The sequence below is a fragment of the Magnolia sinica genome, chromosome 3, assembly GCF_029962835.1.
Source record: "Magnolia sinica isolate HGM2019 chromosome 3, MsV1, whole genome shotgun sequence".
Taxonomy (NCBI): Eukaryota; Viridiplantae; Streptophyta; class Magnoliopsida; order Magnoliales; family Magnoliaceae; genus Magnolia; species Magnolia sinica.
In genome coordinates this window covers 11,628,493-11,646,567 of record NC_080575.1, presented here as the reverse complement: position 1 = coordinate 11,646,567, position 18,075 = coordinate 11,628,493, and the positions used below count along the sequence as shown (strand labels likewise).

At 41.2% G+C, this 18,075-nt stretch overlaps 1 protein-coding gene across 6 annotated transcripts in view; it reads right to left on the bottom strand.

Moving 5' to 3' along the window:
• Positions 1-16,297, bottom strand: part of LOC131239515 (probable ubiquitin-like-specific protease 2B) — a 37,520-nt gene extending 21,223 nt beyond the window's left edge. For 3 of the 6 annotated variants that reach the window (XM_058237250.1, XM_058237255.1, XM_058237253.1), the window contains exons 1-8: positions 15,953-16,297; positions 8,055-8,305; positions 7,745-7,838; positions 7,607-7,659; positions 6,225-6,407; positions 6,055-6,127; positions 5,065-5,173; positions 107-181 (exon numbers count right to left, since the gene is read on the bottom strand). In XM_058237250.1, coding sequence (XP_058093233.1) covers positions 107-181; positions 5,065-5,173; positions 6,055-6,127; positions 6,225-6,407; positions 7,607-7,659; positions 7,745-7,838; positions 8,055-8,305; positions 15,953-16,109 — 995 coding nt within the window. In that variant the 5' untranslated portion in view covers positions 16,110-16,297. Of the gene's footprint in view, positions 1-106; positions 182-5,064; positions 5,174-6,054; positions 6,128-6,224; positions 6,408-7,606; positions 7,660-7,744; positions 7,879-8,054; positions 8,306-15,952 lie in introns of all 6 variants that reach the window. The other 3 variants (XM_058237252.1, XM_058237251.1, XM_058237254.1) reach the window with 3 other exon arrangements.
• Positions 16,298-18,075: the final 1,778 nt, after the last annotated feature.

Sequence of the window (18,075 nt, the reverse complement as noted above, 5' to 3'; positions counted from 1 at the left end):
AGAAACACTGAGATGGAATATGCATAAGCATCAGCACCACAGATCTGATTATCACACGCGTGAAAAGAAAAGGAAAGCATTCAATAACATTATTGATTCCACTCACTTAGAAAAGTAACGTTTCAAGAAGAACATGCTGTTCTGTCCCATGAAGTCATCCTCTTCCGTTGCTATTTCAGGACTGTAACAAATAGTTGAGTGAAAACAAAATGTCTCAGACCAAGGAAAAAGGATGAAAATTTCAATTAATCATGTCTCTAAGGTGCAAAGGGAAATGAATGGAAACAAAAGGAAAACAAAATCTTCATCCACCGTGCATTGAGTACTCCATAATGTTCTGTAATATTTAAAGATTTGCACACTAAATTTTGACTAATGTCATGAAACTGGGAACACAAGTTCATCATACAAACAGGTCTCGAAAAGATAACGTGAAGGTCACAGAGCATAATTAAGAAGCAAGAACATCGCCAGAAATACCATAAAATTCCAAAACAAACCTTTTGCCCCTGGTAAGGCTATGTCTAGAGGCACACTGACCAGGCCCAGGCCCAGGTCTGATTTTGCCTAAAAGCCTTTCAGACCGTCACAACCAGACTGGCCTAACCCGACCATCATCATCATCATCATCATCTAAGCCTTATCCCAACTAACTGGAGTCGGCTACACAAATCCCGTTCCGCAATTCCACTCTATCATTAGCTAGCATATCAATAGTATTGGACCTTGTCAGGTGCAGGCTAATCCAGGCTCAGGCCTGGATCATTAGCTTGCAGGCTGGACCAACTTCAAGCACAGGTGATAATGCGTCAAGGCTAAACATCACAAGTGTGTACAAAAGAAGGTCCAGACGGGACCCCGCTAGACAGCCCATTATATCCATTGGATGTGGGGCACAGAAATCCAATCGGATGGCCATATAAGCCAACTGGTTGGACTGTGGGGCTCACTAGTCTAACCTTACAACATCAGCCCTATACAAGCTGGGAGGGACCATACATATCGGACAGCCCAAACAGCCTGTATGATTGGCATATAAGGAGGTCTAGTAGGATTTTTGAACTCCATTAGCTCTGAAGTTCTCTTTAGGTGCAAGTTTGATGAGAAGTAGGCCAGTGTTACATGGTCCAGTGGCTCCTTATGGTTTTCTTTTTATTTTTATGATTAACAAGCTCTATGCAGTATATAAGGAAGTATAGCTGGTTCTGAACCCCTTTAGATTTTTTTTATTTTTTATTTTTTGAAAGATGAAGAGAAATTTTATTAAAGAACAAAAAGAAGAGCAAAAACAACAGCAGGGGCGCTGAGAAAGCGACCTGAAATTACCCAAGAAAGTCCAGATTACATCCCTTTAATTTTGAGACACTACAAGCTCATTCAATGGTCAACCCTCTAGCCCTTTGGGAGATTCCTTCCACCGACTTGTTAGAATTACTGAAGCACCAATCATTTCTTTCTTCCCAAACAGCCCACCAAATTAAAAGCATGGCCATTCTCCAAAGCAATTTCTTTTCAGTCCCAAGGTTCACCCCAGGCCGAGCATACAATAGACAATCCACCAAAGCCGAGGTGGACCACATCATTTGAAATCAGCTCAACATATCCGCCCAAATTGGGCACACAAAGGGGCAAGGGCGATGCAGAAAAAGATGGTCCACAGACTCCTCATTATGCATACACAAGCAACAAATGTTTGGGATCACCATAGCACTTTTCGGAGATTGTTGATGGTTAGAACTTTCTTCCTACCAACCAGCCATCTGAACACCGCTATCTTTGGGGAACATTGTAGGACCAAAGAAAACTCCCCCCTCTCACAAGGGAATAAAAAGACTTGACCGAGAATAACCCCGATTTGTCAACTTTCTACATCATCTTGTCCGGTTCGGATGAGACTGCGGTGAAAAGATCAATGCGCTCAAGGAGCACCACATAGTCCTCAACGTCCTCATCCCAAAGAAACCACCTACAAGGGGGTTAAAACAACCGCACTTCCTATTCAGAAGTAACTGCCAGCTATCAAAACAGTCAGATCCAGGGCCAAACGGAAGATACTAGGGAATTCATCTTTTAACAGGGAAGATCCCACCCACACATCTTCCCAAAACCTGATTTTTTTTTTCACCATTGCCCATCGAGAAGCCTACACCTCCCAAGAAAGTTATCTTCACAGAAGAGACTCCTTCCCACAACGCCAACACTCTGTAGGCTGAAGAGTCCCCAGTCCACCAACCCCCAATCGAGGATCCATATCTCCCCCTCCACAGCCATTCCCCGAGCAATGCAAAACCAACTCCTCGTAGGTTTTGCAAACATCTTCCCAACTCACTAGATTGAACTTCTTTTTCTCCTCTGCTCCTCGCCATAAGATATCCTATCTTAACTTTTCTAATCTTGAAAGCACCGAAGTCGGGCACTTGAATAGCAACATGAAATAGAGAGGGAGATTTGATAAAGTCGCTTTAATGAGCATAGCACATACGCCAAGCGATAGATGCCGACTTCTCCATCTTGCGTGGCTTCTCTCGAATCTTTCTACCACCTCATCCCAAAGATGTTTAGCCGGTTTTCCAACACAGAGGAAGGCCCACAAATGTGGCCAGAAGTGCCCCAGCCGCACACCTAAAGACCTCGGCTAGCCGTTCCACCTCACCTCAAACATCCTGCTCTTAGCAATATTAACTTTTAGGCCTGACACCACCTCAAAGCATTTGATAATAGTTCTAAACCTATCCACCATATCGGTAGACACATCACAAAATATCAAAGCATCGTCAGCAAATTGCAAATGCAAGATGGGGTGAGACATTCCTTCCACCTTGAAGCCAGATATGAAGCCCTCATCTTGACCCTTTGCAATCATTCTCCCTGATGCCTCAACCACCATAAGAAGAGAAACGGAGATAGGGGGTCCCCTTGACGAAGGCCCCTAGAGCTCTTAAGAAGGCCTTTCGGGGATCCATTGAGAAGGACCAAAACCCGGCAGAGCCCACACACTCCTGAATCCACTTTCTCCATCTCATCCCACAGCCCAACCAAAGCATCGTATAATCGAGAAAAGACCAATCAACGTGATTGTAGGCTTTCTCAATATCCAACTTACAAATAATGCATTTTGCTCCATTTTTTTGCCTAGAATCGAGGCACTCGTGGGTAATTAAGGGACTGACCAAAATTTGCCACCTCGAGACAAACACGCTTTAATTATTGGAAATGACACTTCCTATGATCTTCTATAATTTGGAAGCAAGGACCTTCACCAGAATTTTGTAGGGCCCACCAATGAGACCGATCAGCCGGAAGTCCTATAGTGATTCCGCGCCCGAGGTCTTAGGAATGATAGGGATGAAGGATGCACCAAGATCGGACAAGAGTCTACCTCTTTCAAAGCATTTAGACATGAAGTTCATAATGTATCATTTAACAACCTCCCAAAAGATTTGAAAAAAAAAAAAAAACCCATTGGGAAGCCATCTGGGCCCGGCGCTTTATCACTCGTCAACAAATCTACGGCAGCCTTGACCTCTTCCTCCAAAAAGGGAACCTCAAGCGAAATAGATTCTTCATCCGAGAATCGATTAAACGATAGGTTATCCAGCCTTGGTCTTTGCCACTTATCTCCCGACAACAAAACTTCAAAAAAGAGGCAAATTTCAGCGGAAAGCTGACCTTTATCTTCCATGCAAACTCCGTTAATCATGATGCTGCTGATTTTATTAACCCTAGTACAAGCGCTAGCAATATTGTGGAAGTATTTTGAATTTTTATCGCCCTCCTTGATCCAAGTACTCCTTGACTGTTGCCTCCATTTTATTTTGTCTTCTCTAATCATTCCCACATAATCCTAAATGAACTTCAGCCGCATTGCAGATTCATCAGGGGATAAAGCAACTTCCTCTGCTTTGACATCGAAGGCATATAACTTTAGAAGATATCAGTTGTCTCCTCTTCCCTTTTGCCAGGCATCATCCCAGTCATTCCAAAGGAATTGCTCTTGAACGGATTCAACCTAACAACAATATTGACGGGGCACCACAAGATTGACAACATAAAAGGTAGGGATCAAAGAAATGACACTGACAAACTTGATGGGGATGATTCTCCCGCTAAAGGAGAGGAACTTGGATTCCTTTTTTGTTATGGGTTAGAGGATCTTGGATCTATATACAAATGGTATATAAGTTTATAACTGGTATATAAGGAAGTGTAATTGGATTTGAACTCCTTAGTTCTTAAGTATTCTCTGTCTACAAGTTTGATGAGAAATGGGAAAGTTTTGCGTGGTCCACAACTCCTTGGTGTGTTCTATTTTTCTATTTTTTTTAAGTCATTAACCACAAGTTTATTGCCAAACCCACAAAGGTGAAAAATAGAAAAGATCCATCAAGGCCATGGAAAAGAGTTCCCCATACAAAGGCTAGATCTACGGATGTCCTACTTATCCAATGAATTGGCCACACAACTCCTAGACCCTGACAGGACACAATTTCCATATTGCATGAGCATAATTTCAACTCATTCAAAATAAAACTCAGCTTCCAAGGAGGATGACACTCATCGAACACCTTAGAGATTTCTTTATGGTATGCCTCCATGTGCATATCCCTTTAGCCTTTTGCAAAACCCACAAAAGGGGGAAATAGACAAGAATCAAGGCAATGGAAAAGAGCCTCCCATACAAAGGCTAGATCTATGGACCTCCTCCTTAGCAATAAAATTGGTAATACAACTCTTGGAACCCGACGGAATACAGTTTCAATATTAAACGAGCAAAATTTCAACTAAGTCAAAGAAAACTCAGCTTCCAAGTGAAGATGCCTTCAATTTTTTGGTACAGTCTTGGAGGTTCTGATCTTCAAGTAATGTATCCTAGTTCAATTCTTTCAAGTAGTGCTACATCATTGGATGATGCTTTGCAGGCCAGGCTGGGCTCAAGCCTGGATCCTTGGCTCTTGGGTTGGGCACTTCTCTTTTCCAACCAACAACGAAAGCTGACATTCATCTTTGCATATAATAATAACAGAAACAAGGATGCAAACTATAAACAAGCAGTCAAAAACTTACTTAAGCATGGAATTCCATCTAGCCTTGTAAACTGCAGCCAATGATGTAATCATTTGCTCTTTCTCTTGCCACTGAGGACCACTAACAGCAAACTCCAACTTCACAATGCCTAGAGAGAAGTTCTCAAATGAAATTTATCATACGGAATCTACTAACAGAGAAGAATCATAACTTTTGCAGCAGGAAGGAAAATGAAAGTTGTAACATACCAACTTGATCAGCAAAGAACAACAAAAATTGCAGAGGAGATTGGGAAAAACTCAAACGATAAAATTAAGGATAAACAAGCTCCAAATAAAAGCAATACAAAGTATAGTTGGGAAAACAATACGGACAAAAGGAAAGAGGTTTTATGGAGTTTGGCTCCAATCTCCAAGGGAACAAACAAGTACCAATGGATCTTATTTCTTTTTCTTACTTGAAAAAAAGGAGGAGAAAACCAGTTTGAAATGGATCTCAATGTTCTATGTCACAAGAAAAGCTTCCTTTCCAGCAGATTGAAATGGAAACATACTATTTTGGTACTGAAGAGGGACGTATCTTTGATTTTTGATAGTGTGAAGGGAATCCAGAGTAAGGTTTGGTGTATGGTTGCTGTGACAGCTCAGGGAGCATTAGGATGTTTTTAGATAAATCACAGCTTCAATTAGCATACAAGTATTCCCTTTACATTACCCAATACAGTGGTAAAATCAAGTCCATTTTCCCAATTCCAAAGCATATCTTAAGCTAATAATTAAAATTTGAACCAGAAAACCATAATAAATAATAATATTTTAAAAAAATAGATTCGGAGGATTAATACAGCTTGAATAAAATCTTAAATGAGTGATTCAGTGAACGGTATGACAGAAGGTCAATGAATGCAAAAGTTGCCAGCTTTTCAAAAAAATAAATCCAATAGTTGCCGATACATGTCCAGCTGTGGTGAGGAATGGACACCAAATGAGAAAGTAACAAAGCGAACAATAAATTTGGAGGTGCACCAACCTGAAGTACCATGTTCATTGGCTCCCACTACGTCATTTGGTCTTAGACGAAGTTTAACCAGAGCAGTTTCAACCTGAAACACCATATTTGACACCATGAAATAATAAGCTCCGACTATATAAGATAAAGAAGACAATAAAATCTCAACCGCATATAATCATGAAACCTACACTTTCACTTTGCTGACACTCAATATGAATGAGATTATCAGTTGCCCATTCCAAACTAGCAGATCCGCTGCTTTCACATTCATTCAAATCCTCAAGCTTGATGTGATCGGTAAAGAAAGTTAATTGAGACCGAGTAAATAGACTATCCCCATATGAAAGATAATCAGGGAAAATAACAACCTCCTGCCAAAAATATTAAAGAACAGCAGTGAATGCCAATATGGCTGCAGGAAGCAGAACATCAAAATGAAAGAAACAATCGATCATATTCAAATATCCAAAGTGCAGAAAGTGAACAACAGTAACATGGCAACTGATAAATTGAAGAGTTTTTTGTTTGTGATGTTAAAATAAAATGAGACTGAGATTTATGCCTGGCAATGGGTCAGATCTGTTAGTTGTCGAGCTGGTCCAACCCACTTCTTTGAAAAGTTTGAGCCACACTTAATGGACCGTTGGTCAGGTTCAGCCATAAAATGAGTTCTGTTAAGTAGATAGGTAGGAGTTTGCTCTGACCCCAACTGGGCCCACTTTTAAGAAGCTTATAAATAGTAATAGATAGCTTTAATTCAAAACCCTTAGAGTAGACAGGTCAAGTTAAGTCGGACTTGAGCCTAATAATTTGTTTCAAGTTGGGCCACAGGCTTAAATTCTAGACTATATAGTAAGTCTGCTTGGGTTGCAGTTCAAGGGTTCTAGGTTGGGCTCTAGTTTGAATCTCGGCCCATTTAGTAAATGGGCTGTGCATGAGTTTGACTTATTTGCCCGCTTAGTAAACTGGACAAACCCATGCTGATCCAACCCAATCAAAATCCGACCCATTGCCACCCCTAATTAGGAGTGATTTATCCAGAAGGTTAAAAAAATTGATATTAACTACAGGTAAACTGTGTACCCAGACACACTGGCACTTCAAAACATGTGCTTATGAAAATCTTGAAGACATGCTTGTTGTCTATCAGATACCAAAGAAAGGTCATTTTTACAAAATACAGAACATCCATCTCCAGAAAGTTTGAAATAAGGACACTGAAATTATCAGACAAGAAGATCAAACCAGCAACCGAATAGGTTTGAGCTAAAAAACCAATTATCTATCAAGTTCTGGTGCATCCTCCGGACAGCAAGGACATTAATCAAAGCAGGAGGCAACAACAGCATCACAATTCATCCCCAGAGGTTAATAAATAGTATCGGTGATTCCTTTACATGCACTAAAGAAATATCTTTAAGAATACAAATGAAGCGGAACAACCCCATACATACTTTTTCCATTAACATCAACAAGTATGACAGAAGGATATTTACCCAAATACAAGTGACTTATCAGGAAAAAAGAATGATATTTGCACCAAAGAACTTGACAGAAAAAGTGTGCGTACCATTTCCCTATGGTCACTGGAACAATCATCAGAAGTAGGGTGTCCTATTGCACCTGAAATTACATGATGTGCTGTAGTGAGGAAGATGGGATGTTACGAGATTCAAAAGCCACGAAGGGTATGAAGTACGAACAAAACCTTCATCTTCTGCCAGGTAAGATGATGAAGTTGATTGAGAACTCACTTCCAGGCTTTCATCATCATCTGAAATCACAGCCACTGGCTTCTCCTGCTGCAGTTCTGGACATGGTAAGTAATGACGATTTGAAGGTCTACATACAAATTCAATATGTCATTACTGAGTAAATGAGAGAAATCAAATGGGGTCATTTGAAATGTAAGTCAAATACATTAGATGGCGACCCCAAGAGGGAAATATACATTCCTTTGTTGTGCAAAGAAGGAACTTCAAGACGTAAACCTCTCATTGGAAGGGAATAAGTCTTACACATTCAGGGATGAGATTTCCAGGTTCAAACTCATCTTGACCAATGTGGCTCTTTTCATCATTAGTCGTCGATGTGGACACCACAGGATTGTCCAACAACAAATTGTCTTCTTGCATCGGGAAAACCCTCGCTGATGTGCCAACAGAATATGAGCCAAAATTATTACATTTGCCATCGCCATTGCTTCCATCGATATCAACACATAATACGTCATTGATCTCCACTTGCTGAACGTTGCCGCCCTGGGCAACTATGAAAGGAAAATTTGTGAGATGAAATCAGAACACAGCATCTGATAATATGCTAAGTGGAAATAAGCGGCAAAAACAGTGATAGCATGCCAGCAAACAGACATAGACAATCAGAAATAAATAGCACCAGAAGTAGAGGAAAATTGCAATGGTTCAATCTAAAAAGGAAACTCATCTCTTTCACATCATATATAGCTTAAGATGTCGACTGAAAGTGCTTTCAAGACCTTGACTGCCTCCCCTAGTGCATGTCTTAATCCTTATGGCAAGCACTATCTTTAGCTCCTCCCAGGAATATATTAATGACATGAAATTATCTTAATTTACTGTCGCCATGCAAACACCAATCAGCATGTTCATAAAGTTTAAACAACTTGTGGTTGTATGTGAATAAGAGTGTTTAATTGAAATCCAAGGAATTCCTACAAGTGTTTAATCGAAGCTGAATATTAAGTTGGCCTGTGGAATGCCTGGCTGGGTAATCTCACTGAAAAACCACATGTATTTCATAAAAGAGAGCAAGTACAATGCTCAGCACGAACCAGCAGTGTTCAAGGTTGAGCTAGTACTCCATAATGGTGCATCCCTCCTTTTAGTGACTCAAATCATTCATCTGGCACGTGCCACCATCTACAGACAATGCTGCAAAAGGATGCACAAACAGAACAATCTTGCCAGCCAATTGATTCCCTTGAGATGGATATAAGACTGAAAAATATCAAAAGGCCTGCAGATCGGATGTCTGGGATAGTTTGATGGAGAATTTGATCCACTCTAATCCACAGTGGCACCGCCCAAATAAATGACTGAATCACTAAAAGGTGAGGCCCATCTGTACAAAATGTGGCCCAGAGAAGGAAGTTCTGCTTGTTAGGCCAAGCACTATGTAACACCTCTTCAAAATCCCCAAAATAATTTGGTGGATGACATGTTGATGGAAGGGAAGAAACTTCAAACAAGGGTGAATCCTTGGAGACCAGCTGTGATTTGTCAAAATTCTGGTTATACAATTTTGAAGAACAAAAAGGCACCGTATAGGCAATGGAATGAGGGCAGAGAGAGTGAAATTGATGTTGCTCATTGGATTAGAGTTGGGTGGATGAAGAGGAGATGTGCCTATGGACTTCTGTGTGATCACCACATACACCAATCGAGTGAAGGTGTTTTTTTAGCTATAAGACCAGCCATGCTTTATGTATAGGATGTTGGGCAGTCAAGGTAAAAGATGTTCATAGGATGTGTAGCTGAAATGAGGCTGTTGAGGTGGACGAGTGGCAAGATGAGGAAGGATCAATGTTGTCATGTGCGATCGCATGAGCAATTATGCGATTGCATAATCGCATACCATGGCTCAGATCGCTTATGCCATGGTAGCATATGCCATGCAAGAAGCATGCCATGATTATGCGATGGCATAATCACATAATCATGGCATAATCGCATAATCCATGGCATACTTTAGTATGCCATGGCATAATGGCCAACAGTCAAGTTTCTTGTAAATTGTAATAAGTTGCAAGTTGTAACTTGTATTGTATGCATTAACTCATCAAGATTCAAGTTAATACTACAATTTCTATATTGTAGTTTTCAATAATTATTTATTTCTTAGTGTTACTTGTTAACTATTTAAATTTATTTTGTTATATATAATTTAACTCAACATATAGATGGCCTAATAGTCAAACTACAATGAAATAGGTAAATAAACCCAATCCAATCACTTGTAGTAATTAGATAGTTTTTCTTAATTTTTTAGATTTTTTTAAACTATTTTTTCGATTTTAAATATTTTTTTTCGTATGCGATTTGACAACATTGGGAAGGATAGAATTAGAAAAGAATGCATTTGAGGGAACTTAGGAGTAGTACTAATAGGTAATAAGATGAGGGAAGTAGACTTAGATGGTTTGGTCATGTGCAACAGAGACCAAGATTTGTACTAATTAAGAGAGAGTTAGTTCAAGTCGAAGGCCAAATAAGGGCAAGGCTCAAGAGGACCTACATGGAGTAGTAAGAAAAGATTGGATGACCCATGGTTTAACTGAGGATATGGCCCTTGATAGAGTGGAATGGGATAAGGCTTAAATGATGAGTATAAATGATTGCAGTGAAGTTCAGCACGGACTTTGTACTAAACTGTTTTGAAAACTTGAGCATGCTAAAACGAGTGGGGACCCGGGGCGCGGGGAGGATACTTCTGATACCAAGTTTTATGGAGGAATGCACTATGATCAAGGTTTAACATATCGTTTAATACCAGAACGTATCAGTATCGTCCATGAATGATATAGCTGTATCAGCCCTAGACAGCCCAATAAAGGAGGCATACGACCCTGTATCAGTAGTGAACGATTCAAGACGTTAAAACCGATTTGCAAGCCATGACTATGATGCCAGTGTTTCATGGACCAACCAAAACATCCCAACCAGAGCAATATAAGTGATCTGGCAGGCCATCATTAGAATAGGCTGCAATCCATAATCAACATGATTGGGCTACAAAAGGCTTCCAACCAATGGTCTAACTATAGAAGGTTACCACTAGTTGAGAAAAACAGAACAACAGTCCACATGCAATGGTCAAAACTCGCAAGTCATAATGATTGAACCACTAGGATTGTCCAATCACTGCAATTTTAGCGGTACAGCGAGTTCACATGGTGGGCCACAAAAGCAATGGGCTTGATAGCTAATCAAATTACCACGTGTACCCAGAATCGCACTCTGTGGAACTTCCCTGAACCGTGATCTGCACACCATATGAACGGTTCCCTTTGCGTAAAACGCCCAGCAACTGTGAAAAGCAACATTTTGAAACACTCCAAATTCAGACTAATAGAGGAATTATACAACAGACGGGCAGAGCACAAATTCAGACCAATGGATGAATTATATGATACTCTAGCAATGCACACTGGAGCATACGCATGACATGTAATCCAAAGAGCCCAAGTAGATCATATACATGATATGTGAGGGAGATGAATTGCCACCACTTGCAAAGTGGTGGTGAGCCAACATAGGACTTTAAGCCACGCCAACAGCTGCAGCATTGTAGTCATTATTGAGTGATTGATCCTCTGGCAGAGCAGATGGCAAAACACACTAAAAACTTGTGCATGACCAGCTTCCTTAGCACACACATCTTTGAACATGCACCCAAATTTCGGTAATTGGTACTCTAAAATAAAGTACTTCATTATGTGGCTGAGTTCATGGCAGCACTTATGACTTCTAGAAAATTGTATGATGATGGAAATTGAACACTTGTCATATATTAAGTGAAGTTAAACGTCCAAATTTCAGAACCCACTGTAGATAGTTTTTTTTTTTTTTTTTAGATGATAAAATTTTATTGAAAGCAAAAACAGCTACAAACAGAGACAACAGCAAAGAACAACAAAAAGGACGCCGAGAAAGCGACCAAAACTACGCCCAGATAAATTCCATATTACAGCCCATTAGACAAGAAATAGAAGAGGCCCATTCAATAATTAAAAATCTAGCCCTTTGGGAGATACCATCAACCAATTTCTTTTAATTGTCAAGGCATCTAGCATTTCTCTCTTCCCAAATTGCCCACAATACAGCAAGCAAAGCCATTCTCCAAGTCAATTTCTTGGAATTTTTTAGACCAATGCCATGCTGAGCAAGAAGACATGGGCTCACCGACTTCAGGAAGGACCAATAGATATGGAAACGGCCCAAAATATCCGCCCAAATTGGGATACGTAGAGGGCAATGCAGAAAGAGATGATCAACTGTCTCCTCATCATGCATACACATACTACAAATGTTTGGAAGGATCATCGCTCTCTTTTGCAAATTGTCTGTGTTGAGAACTTTCTTATAACTAGCCACCCAAATGCGGCAATTTTTGGAGGGACACTATAGGACCACACAAATTTTGTGCATCTCGCTTCTTCTTGAGGGACTTTTTCACGGACAAGGGAGTAGAAAGATCTAACAAAGAATGATCCCGATTTGTCCGCTTTCCAAAGCAACTTATCTGGGTCAGACTTGGCTAGCACAAAAAGGTTAATGCACTCAAGAAGGGCAGCAAATTCATCAGCTTCCCCATCACGAAGAAAACGCCTACAAGGAGGTTCCCAAACCATCGTCCCTCCTGTGCGAGAGAAACAATTCACCGCCATCATGGGACTTGGAGCTAAGCGAAAAATGGAGGGATAATCGTCTTCTAGCAAAGAAGAATCCACTCACTCATCTTCCCAAAATCTGATTTTTTTTTTTTTTTTTTTCTGTTTCACAAGGAAAATCCCACCCCTATCGAAAATGCCTCGTTGACGGATGAAATTCCTTTCCGCACGGTCGATGCTCTATACAAAGACGAATCTCTTGTCCACCACCCACCGCTTGTGATGCCATATTTACTTCTTTTCTTTCTTTCTTTTTAAAGCTAACAAGAAGTTTATTAAACAAAAAAGAACAATACAAGAAAACTACAAGGGGGCACCGAGAAGGTGGCCCCACCATTACCCAAGGAACTCCATATTATAATCCTTAAATTTAGAGGCGCATAAGACCCACTCTATCACAAGCAACCTCGCTCTTTTAGCAATGTTGGCAACCGCGTTGCTAGCATTGGAAAAGCATCTAGCATTCCTTTCTTCCCAAATTGCCCACCAACCGAGCAACAAGGCCAACCTCCACAGCCCCGACTTGGCAAATCCAATTCTCAACCCCAAGCAAGCAACAAAGAAGAAACACACCTAGGCGAAGTCCAACAGATGCCAAAGCAACTTAGAAGGTCTGCCCAAACCAGCCCCACAACCGGACAATGCATGAATAAGTGATCGATTGTCTCCTCATCATGCACACACATCAAGCATATGTTGGGGAGGAGACCATACCCCTTTTTTTAAGATTATCCATAGTTAAGACTCTCTTTCTACCCACAAGCCACCCAAAAACCGCAAACTTGGGGGGAGCCTCATACCTCCAAACAAAAGACGTTGCCCTACCATCATGAGGAGCCACATTGTCGCGGATGCACAAATAGAAGGATTTCACTGTGAATCTACCCGTAGAGTCGATTAACCACAACATCTTATCCATATATGAGATGATCGGGAAACGGAGATGTATGCAGTCCAAGAGAGCAACAAATTCAACAACCTCCTCATCTCGGAGATTACGCCTACAAGGCGGAGCCCAAACAATTGAGCCTCCTTGACTATAGAAGCATTCAGCTGCAACGATAGAAGGATTTGGTGACAGCCTATACATCCTCGAAAAATCTACCTTTAAAGGAGAGGATCTCGACCTAGCATATCCTCCCAAAAGTGAATTCTATCTCCCTTGCCAAGCGAAAATCGGACACCCCCCATATAAGCTTCCTTCATCGCTAAAACCCCTTTCCACAAAGCAGAAGCTCTATAAGCTGATGAGTCACTGGTCCACCATTCCCCTTCAGAATAGCCATACTTTTGACAACATTGTTCCAAAGAGCTTCCACTTCCTCCCCAAACCTCCAAAGCCACTTCCCGAGTAAGGCCAAATTCATAGATTTGAGGTCTTTTATGCCCGCTCCTCCCTCTTCCAAAGGCCTACAAACCTCATCCCATCAAAGCAAGTGAAATTTCATTTTCTCCTCTACCCCATGCCATAAGAAGTCTCGCCTTAACTTCTCTATTCTTGCTAACACTGAAGGCGGACATTTGGTAAAGTGGAAGATTAGACAAAGCGGCTTTAATGAGAGTAATGCGGCCCCCAATCGAAAGATATCTTGTTCACCATCTAGCAAGCATCCACTCAACCCCCTTAACCACTCCCAAAGATGTTTAGGTGGTTTCCCACACATAATGGGAGGCCCACAAACGTCGTCAAAAGAGATCCTGCTAAGCAACCAAAGATACCACCAGCAAACTGCTCCACCTCTTGAGGCTCCATCCAAACCCCAAACATTTAAATCTTGGCAAGATTAACTTTAAGGCCAAAGACAACCTCAAAGCACCAAATAATCGTTCTTAATCACTCCACCTTATCTTGAGAAGCGTCGCAAAAGAGAAGCATGTTGTCTGCAAATTGGAGATGGTAAATAGTCATTGACAAGGTGTCCTCCACGCTAAAGCCCGAGACGAAGCCTTCATCTTGACCTCTGGCTACCATACACCCCAAAGCCTCAACCACCACGAGGAAGAGGAACGGAGACAATGGGTCTCCCTGGTGAAGATCCCTTGTACTTTTAAAGAATCCTTGAGAAGAGCCATTTAGAAGAATTGAGAACCAAGCAGAACCGACACATTTCTTGATCCAATGCCTCCATTTCAGTCTGCATCCCATATGTTGCATCATATACTCTAGAAAGCCCCAATCAACATGATCATAAGCTATCTCGATGTCAAGCTTGCACACTAACCCCATATCTCCCCTCTTGAACCTTGAGTCAAGACATTCATGCGCTATGAGAGCACCATCAAGGATTTGCCGACCTGGGATGAAGGCACTCTGGTTGTCAGAAATGACACTCACTCCCAATCACCTTTCGTAATCTCGATGCAGGAACCCTTGCCAGAAATTTTGTAAGGCCCTCCAATAAGGCTAATGAGCCTGTAATCCCTCAAAGAAGCCCTCCACCTCTTTCTAAAAAGCCCCTTCTTCCTCTCCAAACCTCCATATCCATTTTCCTAACAAAGCAATATTCATAGACTTGAGGTCCTTTGTCCCCGCCCCTCCTTCATCATACATCTTACAAACCTCATCCCAACTAACAAGATGGAACTTCTTTAAATGAGTCTAATCTCCTAACCTCTTATTATCATTAGATTGATTAAATGATTCTAATCTCCTAACCTCTAATTGATAGGCATTTATTTGTTGGATTCTGGCCTCCTATGCCAAGCTAGAGCATCGTACCATATATCAAACATGAGGAATTCGAGTTGTGAATCTGACAAATTGAAAATTGAACTAAAGGAGCCTACCCAACGAATTGAGGAATTCTGAAATATATCGAATTGCAAACTATGAATTCAAATCCCAATCAACCGAACCACGATTCAGCTAACTATGATCCAAAACATCCAAACTGAAGGGCCCATTGTGGACAGAGCATAGACTGAAATCACATTGATCAAAGTTTCCTAATCATCCAATCAGTGTCTGTCAAATGAAAAGCTAATATAATATGGTCAGCAGTCCAAATTCAATGTGTGAAACCAGATGGTTAACATCACTTAATCAGCAAGTTTTCCGGGCCATGCCGCATCCCCAATAAGGCCTATGAGCAGTACATGTATGACGTTATGCTGGATGAGTCGACACAATCTTTTAACTTTTATTGTAAGTTAGCCCCAACTAAATATTTTCCAAAAACCAGACTAATCGGACAATTCTAACCATCCGATCAGTGACCATCAAACCAACAACTAAAGATTGAGGAAAAAGAAAATCCAACAGGGCAAGTTCAGCAAGCAAATGCCCATCAATCAGATACCTATAATAGTCCAACGAATGTGATTTTTCATCTACACAAAAATCTAAATGGGCCCAACAACTTGGACAACCTAGTGATTGAACATATAAATCAATATGTGCATGAGTATAAAATCCACCAGAGCATCTTCCTCCATAAAACAACCAAAAAAAAAAAAAAAAACTAGGGTTTCGAAATCGAAACTCACAGCATTGCAGGAAAGAATACTTGGTGAGAGGAGAATTATCAGAACTAGGGTTTCGAGGAGTCATGAATCTCTTCATCAATCCCTTCGAAGCCGATTCCACGACCTCGTCCTCCTCGCTGAAATCGTAAACGGAGAGATCCTTCCGGGAAGAGCGCATCGCAGAGAATTCGAGAAGGTCGGAGATCTACGGCTCTAGGATCGGACGGTGAGAAAGGATCAGTGGCTGTACGAATGGTCAATCGCGTCGGATAGAAGACGAGTCTGAGAAATTTCAGCCCGAGACTTGGGAATTTGGAGAGAAAGAGCGGGGAATGTTTTTGCCTACCTCGGCGTCGGACGATGACGCGGATTTCCCTTCGAAAGCCTTTAGCAGGAAGTTCCTACGCTGGGAATCTTCGTGGGGCCCACTGTGATGTTTGTGAGAAATCCACTCCGTCCATCCATTTTTCCATATCATTTTAGGATGTTTACAAGAAAAGGAGTCCTATCGATGACTAAAGTAGGCCACACGAGAGTAAACAGTGTTCCACCGTTGAAACATTTTTACGGCTACAAAAGTTTTGCGTCAGGCTAAGATTTTTGTGATTTCAGTTCATCCCATGGGAATGACCTTATAGACGGTTTGGATGACATATGAACATCAATGTCGAGCCCAGAAAGGTTTCAACGGTAGTCATTTCTTTCCCAGTTTTCCCTCTCGTATGGCCAACTTAGTATTGGATCCGGCTCTTTTTTTGTCACTCATGCTAAAATGAGCTCGAAAAACGGATGGACGGAGGGGATTTCTCACAAACATCACTGTAGGCCCCACCTTATCCGCGTCACGTTTTTGAAAAACCACTGAATTACGTAAAAGCCCTTAAATGGGCCGGCCAGGCAATCCAGGCCGCAGCCCGATAGACATCAGGCCCACCCAAGTCCGAGGAGGGAAATTTTGATTGGAACTGGGCCCCACCTGACACGCCCTACCCGAAATTTGATAAAATCTCTAATACCACTTGAAATTTTCTAATCTAGCCGTTGATCATGTGGGCCACATGTTCATACAAAGAAATCGATTTGAATAGCTGAGGATTAAAATAACATATTTGTAGGATATAAAACATGTATATGTGAAGTGGGTAGGGTGAGCTGGGCAATGCCGGGCTGAGCTAAAATGACATAAACCAAAGTTGATTGGCTCATGCATTTAAAAATTAAAATCCAAGTACAGCCCTGGAGCCAAGCTAGTAGGTCCAAGCCAAACCAAAAACCAGGTTAGGCTGGTCCGGTCAGGCCGACTACTACCCGGTCCTTTGGCAACCGGATATGTACACAAGCGAACTGCATGGCGTCACCAGTAACTTCCGTGGAATGTTGATGTCAGTTGTGTGGGCCCCACTAGGATGTATGTGTTATATCATACTGTCCGTTCATTTTGCGAGATGACCCAAAAAATGAGGCAGATTCAAAGTTCAAGTGGACCACACTACTTAAAGCAGAAAGGATTGAATCCCTACCATTGAAAAGTTTTGGATCAAGTTGATATTTGTGTTTTGCCTTCATCCAAGTCTGTGTGACCTTATGAACAATTTGGATGGCAAGTAAACATTGTGGTGAGCCCTAAAAATGCATGAATGATGGGTAGCATTGTACCACTGCTTTTTGTGATGTTGTTCACTTGAGCTTTGGATCTGCATTATATTTTAGCCGATCTCGAGAAATGAATAAATGGTGTGGATATAACACATACATCATACATCATGGTGAGCCCCACAGAACTTGGTGACATCAACAGGTGTGTGAGTGGCAGACGACGCAAGCCGCTTCCAATGCACCTGGTATTTTTCTACGCGTGTACAAACATTATACGGACCAAATGGTATGGAAGCTGTATTTATGGTATAAGATGAGGTTTGTGAAATTTTTTAAACCATGACTTATGGATATATTTTTCTTGTGGAATCCAGAGCATTAAATACGATTCATTTCAACCGATGAATAGATGTCCATCATTGGGCCATTTTGGATAACTGATCAGTTTCTTTTCAATGGCCCGTCTAGATTGGATCGTGCGGTTTAGATCTCTTGGTTTGAGTTAGATTTGTGTATTATATAAAATTTCAGGGCGCGTGTATATCAAC